The 9,752-nt window shown below is 41.7% G+C and overlaps 1 protein-coding gene across 1 annotated transcript in view; it reads right to left on the reverse strand.

The window, feature by feature from the left end:
- Positions 1-9,701, reverse strand: part of otog (otogelin) — a 60,560-nt gene extending 50,859 nt beyond the window's left edge. Inside the window, exons 1-8 of the mRNA XM_067613781.1 lie at positions 9,584-9,701; positions 9,254-9,362; positions 8,764-8,810; positions 7,441-7,586; positions 4,779-4,911; positions 2,914-3,091; positions 1,479-1,603; positions 638-850 (exon numbers count right to left, since the gene is read on the reverse strand). Of these exons, the coding sequence (XP_067469882.1) occupies positions 638-850; positions 1,479-1,603; positions 2,914-3,091; positions 4,779-4,911; positions 7,441-7,586; positions 8,764-8,810; positions 9,254-9,362; positions 9,584-9,680 (1,048 nt within the window). The 5' untranslated portion in view covers positions 9,681-9,701. The remainder of the gene's footprint in view (positions 1-637; positions 851-1,478; positions 1,604-2,913; positions 3,092-4,778; positions 4,912-7,440; positions 7,587-8,763; positions 8,811-9,253; positions 9,363-9,583) is intronic.
- Positions 9,702-9,752: the final 51 nt, after the last annotated feature.

Consider the following 9,752-nt stretch of genomic DNA (forward strand, 5'->3'; position numbering starts at 1 on the left):
TCATTGTGTCTGTCTGCTTGTAGGTTCTTCTGTGCATGTTAAACAATGACTGAGGTTCACCTGTAATTTGGTCTCTGCACAGCTAAACAACTAGTTTGCATTTGTCTGTTAGCTAAACTATCCCCTCTCATCTAAACAGCTGTAAACTTTTAAGATGCTAATTCGCATCAGTAATGCCCGGTATTAAACCTATTTTTGTTAAAATATGTTCATGTTCACCATCTAGTTCTCCTGTAACAACTTATTTCCCCATCTGGTAATAAATAAAGTATTATTATAAAACAGGTAATTTTACATTTCAGATGATTTCTGGTCAGTCTGAGTTAAAGATATGCTCTCTGATTTTACGATGGTGCTCCCAAAATCCCCATATGTTGATGTTCTGAAACTCAACTGTGAACATCGACAGTGAGCTGGGATATTGGGCACAATAACACAAACAAAACAACAGAGCGAGCTGCACCATAGATGGCTAATCAGATTTCAAGGAAGGCCCCCGATGATCCATCCCGTCTTTGAACACATCATCATAATAAATTCATAAATCCAGCTGTTAGTAAAAGTTGTTTGTGAATCCTGGGACAAACAAACCTGCAGACAAAATGTGTCAGCATGGTAGAATGTGCTGAACACTCACCACAGTCGGGAACGTGCGATCGAAAGTCAACGATGACGGAGAATCTGCGGCAGTGGCGAGCGTAGTGGGCCAGCGCAGAGCAGAGGCAGGGCGTCCCGCACTTACAGGTATCTGAGCGACACTGCTGATGGAAGGGCGTCGGACTGAGGTACTCATGACAGGCGGAGAACAGATCCTGGTTCAGTACGTCACACATCTCTGAGGCATAGGCCACTGAGCAGGGAAGAGAGCAGGTCGGCATCACGTTACAGGTGAGATTCAGTGGGAGAAACACAACAGGTTATAATCTACTGCCTACCTGCCCACTGTTAGACAGATTTTATTCATTCATTTGACTGCAGCTGCTTCACAAAGGAAGATGAAGAAAGCAAGGCATGAATTAATGAGAAGTTTACCATGAAGCAGCTGCAGACACTTGCATGATGACAATAAACACACTGTCTTTACTTTACTACTCAATCAATGATCCGCCTACAAAAAGTGGTAATAAAGGTTTAAACCAATTCAATTTATTCATTTTCAAGATTTATACTTTAAATATTCACAATCAAAGCTACTGTACACTTTAAAAATGTAAATCTATGTCTCAAAAACATGCTTCATTCATTGTATATTTTTATATCATATATCTTATATTATAGCTTTAATTGAGAAGCTTTTCCTTTTCTACCTAATGTTACTGTAACATTGAACATATGGAATGTTTTGGGGATATAAATAGAGTAAAATTTAAAGATAATAAACATGAGCATCATTTAAAACATTGTCTTCTTCTTCACTCACATTCAATCAGATAGGAATTGTTGACACAGGAAAAGTTAAAGGAAAAGGAGAAACTGACCGGCCTGCTGGTGAGTGTCACAGGGGTCGAGCTGAGGAGTACTCAGGCTGGGAGAACACGCTGACGAGACTCTCCAGGCATTTCCAAACAGCTGAGGAGTGCTTTCTATCATACCAGACGGAGACCTGAAGGAAGACAAGAGCACAGCTTCACTATCAGCTTGAAAACAGATGCATCACAAAAACTCTCTTTCAGTTCCCGACATTAAAACCGATGATTAGCCGATCAAGTGTTGCTACTGTCAAGTATACTACACCAGCTACCCCTGTGAATGATGTGCCACCTTTTGATTGTTGTGTTTGAAAGGTAGCTGTTGCAGCATATTTCACAAAATTTCCACTGTGAAAGAACAAATGTGAGCACGCTGATATCTAGTGCAACAACAGCACAGCTAGCATTAACACTAGCTATATCCAAGGCCAGGGTTTGTATAATAGTCATGACTGACTGACTTTTTCATTCACCTCCATTCACACCTGTCAACATGGGATTTGTTACAAGACTCCAAAGGCTCAGACACACTTATCAAACATATTAATAATAATATTAATTGTGGTACCATCTTGAAATGTTCCTGAAAAAGTCCATTTTCCACCAAACCCAACAAATGAGGGGGAGGGTGGAAGATTATGTACGCTTGGGGAACATTTGCCAATAAATGTGAAATTTAGTTTTGCCATCTCAGCATCTCTTTCCTCAATACCCCTCTGCAGTCTGATGAAGCAGGCAGGTGGACTTTGATACTGCAGCAAACTCTTTGATACTGCCAACAGGCTAAGTGTGACTGACCTGCCTTGCCCTCATTGGTCAGATGGTTTCCACATATTTCATTTTGACATGAGAATAGCAGAGGACAGGAGCTACCTCTGTTTCTGCAAATTTGATCTATTGTTGTACAAAAACCCTATTAATCGATAAAAGTTAACCACTGCAGCTTAAAGGCAACTAAAACCAAAACAAAATTTGAAAAACACAACAGAAGTCAGAAGACAGGAATCAACAAGTCGTCATAGTTGCTTCTGAAGAGCTTCAGGCAAAGTGAGTTTTCTTTCTAGTAGCTTACGACCACTTCAGTCACCAACTGTGATGTACGTATATCCATTTACAGCTGTAAGACAACATCCGCCCTTTTTAGCTGGACATTGCGATACGGCACAGTGGAGCCCCTATTCCACTAACAGTAAATTCCTTGTTGAAGTGGCGCGTCCAGTTGGGCGCTCATCTGGCCCGCTTAAAAGAGCGGATCAGAAAGCGAGGCTTTTGATGCCGAGCCGCCTGACCAGTGTGCATTTCAGAGAGAGAGTGTGACAGAGAAAGCACTTCACCGTCATCTCTCTCTCTCTGCCTCTGAAACAGGAGCATGCTCTTTCTTTTTATTATTTCGGGTGGGGTTAACGGAGGGCGCGGGCTCAGTGGTCAGCCGGCGCACACTTACAGGAAGTCATCTTGAATGTTGCCGTTGAAGGTGCCGCACAGCCCCACGGTGTCGTCCTTCCACAGCTCGTCAGCCTGCAGGTAGAGACGAAACTCCTTCCAGCTGTACTGCAGATGCAGGCCGAACGCCGTCTTCACCTGGAGGAACATGGACGAAAGCTCCTGGATGTGGAAGATGTCTGTAAGAGATGGAGGAGGAAGACATTTCACAGAAGTGTATGTGCAAATAATACAAACAAAATGAGGACTCCTTCATAAAAACATTGCTGCTAGTGGTCAAAAACCTTCAACAGGAAGTGAACACTGTCCTGGATATTTGATGGATGTTGATTCCTTGGGTAGCTGGATTCACACGGTCATAACATCACGTGAGAATCCATCTCAGGCTTCAAGTTATGAGCTTGTGTCTGACCAAGGTGGTTCGGATCAGTCAACGTCCTGTGAGGATTCTCATGTGATCTTGCAAAGCTGCCTCACAAGGTAAGATGGTGACAGACAGATGGTTCATCCAACCACCTGCCAAGTATTTTTTTGAAAGTGCCTTCCCTTTTCCAAACAGTTTTACAAGGACGACTTCTCAGATGGTTCTGTGTAACAAACCATCTTGCATCAGGTTAGATGATTTCACTCTGTATGCTGACTGAGCAGAATGGAGACTCTGGAAAGAAACCTAAAGAAAACCTAAGATTTACTGTTTCAGATCGCTGAAATAGTTTCTGCTTTCAAACTCAACATGACATCACCATGTCCATTTAAACAGCATTTACAGACAATCAGATCAACTTATAAATTGTGTTTTTCCTGCTCTGTTTTTATAGTGATTTGTATTGTGTCTTGGGTATAGCACTACAACTAATTATTATTTCTGTTAGCAATTATCTCTCCAATTAACCAGTCAATCATTTAGTTCATTAACCCTCCTGTTGTCCTCGGGTCAATTTTGACCCGGGAGGACAACAGGTGTCATTATGTGCTGTCATCAAAAAAAATGAAATGGTTTCAAAACAGTATCCTGACTAAGAAATTATGAATTATTTTAACTATAGTTGAGATCAGAGGAAAATATGTTGATGGATTATGGCAGACTAGTATATGTAAAAGTTTAGTCAGGTCAATTTTGACCCGGGAGGACAACAGGAAGGTTAAATGCATATTGCAAGTATCAGCAGCACAAGGTGTCTTTGTTTTTTGGGGTTATTTGTTTGTTTGTTTTACACCAAAATGATGTTAAACAGAGGAAATCAACAAATCCTCCATTTTAGAAGCTGGAATTAGTGAATTTGTTGCCATTTTTTGGACTGATAAATGTTTAAACGATTTACACAGTTAATTTCCTGCTAAAAAAAGATTAATTGATCAACTTTCAGCACAAGTTGTGGATCTGTTTGGGTCTGCACTTCAAGATTTCATTTCATTTTTATTCATTTATGTCTGTAATTTGTTGTGAGTAGTTTGTATTGTCAAGAAGAACAATTAAATTGAGTCAGGAATGCAAAGTACTTTGTCGGAACCTGTTTGTAACAGAACATAAAGTGCTGTAAGTGGTAGTGTTGTTTGTATTCCTTAAGGTACCAAAATATCTGATCATTCTCACACAGTTGAGCACAAAACACACAAAGGACTGTTGACTCCATCAACAGAATACCACAGCGATGAAAACACTGGTATGAAAAAGGAGCAATACTCAGAGGGAAGGTATTTTGTGCAACACAATACAAGCGCTAACCCAGTAAAGTATTGGGAACATTTCCATTCAATAGATCAGCTGTCATTCAATCCTTCTCTGCCATAACCTGCAGAGTACTGAAAGGAGATGAGCGTCGGATGTGAACAATGTTGGAAGGTGATAAAAGATGAGGAGGTTACCGTCCGAATAGGGCAGGGAGATGCGGTACTGTCCGGCCATGAAGACTTCTCCAACATGACTCAGTGTAATCTCCGTTCTTGGATCCTCGTCAATTACCAGGTTAACTGATTGGATGCAGGCCCCGTCCAAATTCTGCAATTGAGACAAAGTGGCTTGATAAAGCACCCTGGAATTTTCCCAAACTGCAGCAATTCAGACATATAACAGGACACACAATGAGGGTGAAATAATGGGAAGAAAGGGAAAGACAAGACAACAAGAAGCGGGAGGAAGATGCAAACAATTTACCTTTCAAATAAATCATCTGCTTCATGACATATGATGAACTGTTATTGTCAGATTAACAGTCTGCAGTGGTGGAAAAACTACTACAGATCTCTCTTTTTTTAAACCTAATGAACGCCGCACCAGTAGCCCCAAGAGGCTGCAATGTGCAATACACCACACAATACAAAACTGTTACGGTGGCGCCCCACTGTTCGACTGACTAGCGACAAAATCCGCACTCATTCATTGTCTATGGGAAGTGACTAATTTGCTGCACAAAGCATGCTGGGATACTTGGCAATGTGGACCAAGCTGGCGGTGCTACGAGAAGGCGGGACGAATTCAAAAATTCAAACACAAGCAAAAAAAAAACAAAATCCAGGAAGTCTTGCTGAATATTTGTCTTTATGTGGCGTTTTTTTGTGTGTTTTCACCTGCTCTGCTAAAGAGCACCTGTTGCATGAGTCATCAGAACCATGCAGCGCTTCCTCCTCCTGTTGTGATAAGTGCTCACATCAAGAAAGCCAATCAAGCTGCAGCACCAGCGACTTTCTGAACAGCTGTGTGTACCGGCTGTGCGATTGGACCGCGGGGCTGCAACATGGAGTGTTCACACCAAATTTGAAGCAAATTTTTCACGCGTCGAGAATACATACAAAGTCAATGCAAAGACACAAATAGATGCAAAATTCAAATTGGCTTTGTGTTTGGTGTGAACACACCATGAAAAATAAGGACGACCTCCAGAATGATGAGCACCAACAGAAGTCAGACTAAAAGTGAAATGTTTGTCTTGAGGGTCATTTAAAACAAAGGGATTCACTCTCTGAAGAGCTTGAATGTGTTCAGCAAACTTAATGGCAATCGGCACAATTACATTTGTCTTATGTGCACATGGAAATTCGGTCTGAATGTAGCACCAGAGGAAAGGTGGAGGAGTCACAAAGGGTTCATTCTCCAGCGACCATGAATATTAGAAGATTGAAGCAAATCACAAAAGGATGGTAAAAGACCACAACGCCAGACTTAACAAGCTGGGAAAGCACTATTCAGGAGGTCAGAAACTGACTCACAAAATAAAAAATATGGTGGATGCATTACAAAAAAAACGCAAAATTATATTACACATAAAGAAAAAGATTATGTATCAGCTTGTCCTCTTTCTGCAAGTAGTCAGATGATTAGCTTACTTTATCCTCTGTGATTAGCTATAAATTCCTGTTGTTCTGTCGGCACAATGTATTAGTAAATATATATATGTATATATAAATGAAGTTTAGCTATATTCTTATATGTATATGAGGATAAATGTATGTAATATCAAATCTACTTTGATTTCTTTATCTAATAGACAGATAAATGGATTTAATGAACAGTGATGTGTAATTGTTACATTTTGAGCACTGACTGGCTTAAAATCTGACAGTGCATCATATTGTTTGAGTGCGTTATATATTTTGCATTTAAAACCTCTTTCTGCAAGTGTCACAAAATGCAAATACTCAAAGAATTCGGCAATACTTCAAAACAACACTTAGTATAATTAGTTACTTTCTCTTAGTTACTTTCCAGCTCAGCCACTCTGATATTTTCAAACTAAGGACGCCTGCGCTGTGCATCGCTGACAGTAAGCAATCTGCCTCTATGAATCGTCTCTTTCATAAGTGGCAGAGCCCCATAGCCGAAAGGTTTTAGCACCCACCTCCCCGCTCCCCTCCTTCTTCTATTCTTCCCATCATTCACCTCTTGTTTTTGCATAACCTTCTCTCTGTCCAAGTCCCCCACCCCTCCAGTGCCTCTCTTCACCTCCCTCTTCACTACAAAGCCGTCCACAGCTCTGTCAGTCAGGCCAGATAAGGTAATCCTGTTCAGTTGGCTGTTAGAGGTCTCGGGCCTCTGCTCTGATGAGTGGGACATCTTATATCTCGCCTCCTCCCCTGCTCCCCCCCCCCCTGTTTGCTGAGCAGCTCAAAGGCTGCTGGGAAATTGGAGGCTTATAGAGAAGGGCAGAGGAAAAGAAGCTCTCAGCCTTTTGTCGTTTTTCATGTTCATTATCTGTCCAGGGTTGATCGAGACGTTTCCTAGACGCTTTCATCCGCGCACCGTCTCAGTCGCAATGTGGCTCTCAAACAAAAACGACCTGGGCTCAGCAGGGATTAGCGAGCACTTAAATTATGATATGATCTACATGACAGACAAATTGCAGAAACCTGTGAGCCAAGCTAGCATGAATAGTTTGATTGAAGAGGCTAAAGTGGAAGAGTTGTTCAAGAGTTTCCGAAATGTAGAGACACTTTTTTCAAAGGCAGAAGGAGAAAAAAAATATCTAAACTCAACAAGAAGGATCATATCTTTAAAATAAAACAACAATAACGCAGATTAAACATGACTCACAGCTCCACAGGGGGCGTTCTGGATGGTGACTGTGAACCTCCCTGAGTTGCGACTCTTGACGAGGACATACTGACACGTTGCCGGGAAGGTGTAGATCCGCCCGTCAAAGGATTGAAAATACATATCGCCAGTCACCGAGCATTCGCCTGTAGAGAGGGATGAGACATTTCTCACACATGTTCTTCATTTATCCAAGAAAAACTACAACTTAGAAGGACATGGTAGCCACTGAACACATGTCTTGCCCACAAGAACTTCACCAGCAATCAGTGGGAGCTCTTCTAATTGATTGGCCAAAGCCAGATTTCCTGAGTTAAAGCCTCTAAGCATAATATCAGTAACATCATGACTACAGTATGTGAATGTCTCTTCAGTCTTTCTTGCTCCCTAACTAGGAAGCAGCCTTCTTCCTTTCTACTGGTCCAGGACAGCTTTTTACATCTTAATTAGGAAGTTTGTTCTTTTCATACTCTCCCCTCTGTCCTTAAACTTCCGTCTCCCTACCAAGGGAGCTTACATCTTCCTTGCTCTTGAACTAGGAAGGTTTGGCCTTTCATGACCAATCTCCTTGCACCATATGGAGGGAACAAGGAAGAAGTCCTTGCTCCCTTGATCGAGTCCTGGCTCATCTCAAAGGAGCTTATAATAAAACCGCAAGGAAGTTAGAACCAGCAGAACTATCATAGTTGGGGAGCCAGAAAGGAGAAATATTTAATTCTTGTAAGTTCTATGAAGCAACATAAAACTTTAGGTAGCAGGTGGGATGTGAAGATTCTTGAAGACACATCTGTACAGGTGTGAAGCCCCGACAGTCTAAATATCTGACCAATCTGATCAAACCAGAGTCTTGTGTCCCTGCTTTTCCTCCTATTTTGACTACTGATTGAGGTTCATGATGGCTACTCTTTCTTCTACAGAAAATCATTAAAACAACAATCATTGGAGACTGGGTAAAAGGTGAATAAATTGGTCTGACAGCATTTTATCAAATCAGGATTTCATCTAATGGGATGTGAATGTTTCTATGATTTCCTGTCCTTCATGTCTGCAGTCCTTTGTCCTGCTGCAGCCCCCTTCATCCACTTTACAGGCAACGCAAAATTTATATTGAATGAGTCCCACAGTAGGAAACATTTTCTCCTTCCTAGCTCCCTAAGTAGGAAGCTTCAGATTTAGAAACCAAGCCTGAGGCAAAGGCGAGTTGCTGAGAGCATCTTTGGATGAAACAAAATAATCGCCACCCATCACAGTGTTTTGCTGAACGAGACTTACAGTGCAGATTGAGTAAAAATGTAACCACCTACAGAGGACAAGCAGACAAACCTGGGCAGCTGTAGTCGGTGCAGTTCCACACTCCACCCACGCATGTGCTGAAACAGAAAGCAGAGACGTCCACAGGTGGCTCTGGGAACATGAAAGGCTAAACTAATCAACAGGATCACTGACAGAAACTGGACACACAGATCCAGGTGGTCAGATCTGAGAAGATTAAAAGGATAATATCCTGTGTTTTTATGCATGATGATGACATGTAATGCATGGTCTTAATGGTTCATTTAAGGTCCAAATGGAGTGAAATACAGTTATTAGGGAAAATAAGGTTTGTACATGTTTGTCAATTTGTGATTGAGTGCTGTCAGAGATGTTATTTGAATACTGCAAAAGCATGTTTTTATGTGATGAAAGAATAGTACTTGCACAGGTCAAGCAGAACTTCCTCTTCAGGTTGATGTCACAGTGATAACAGATCAAATATTGTCATCCACAGTCAACAATGGGATTGGAAGTGACAGAGAGGTCAAATGCTGCTCACCAGTTGTTGCATTCCTCCTGCAGCGTTTGTCCAGACGGGTAAAACATGCCGTGGTACTCACAGGGACAGTCGGAGGGCGTCACACAGCTTCCGTCCTCATAGATCAGACCTGAGGAGAGACAACAACAGAGACAGATTTAGAGGCAGGATGGAGTTGAAAACATCAGAATACAGACAAGATGGAGTATGCGTTTTTTTCTTATGTCTAATCAGTTGTTAATTGGTGGTATTTCAGAGAAGACAAAACAGGAAAAATGACAAAAAGTGTATTTACAGAAAGATGTTTCAGGTTAATGTGCACAACAAAACCCAGCCTGATTACAAACTCACCGTCAGGACAGTAGCATCCATCCAGGCAGGCCAGCTTGCTGTCGATGCACGTCCGCTCCAGGTTGCAGGACGCCGGACAGCAGCTGATGCATTCCATGTAATGCAGACCTAAAGGACACTGCTTCGCTGGTCGCAAAAATGAAATACGAAACAGACGTCAAAAACGTAA

The sequence above is a fragment of the Thunnus thynnus genome, chromosome 1 (genome assembly GCF_963924715.1).
Source record: "Thunnus thynnus chromosome 1, fThuThy2.1, whole genome shotgun sequence".
Classification (NCBI taxonomy): domain Eukaryota; kingdom Metazoa; phylum Chordata; class Actinopteri; order Scombriformes; family Scombridae; genus Thunnus; species Thunnus thynnus.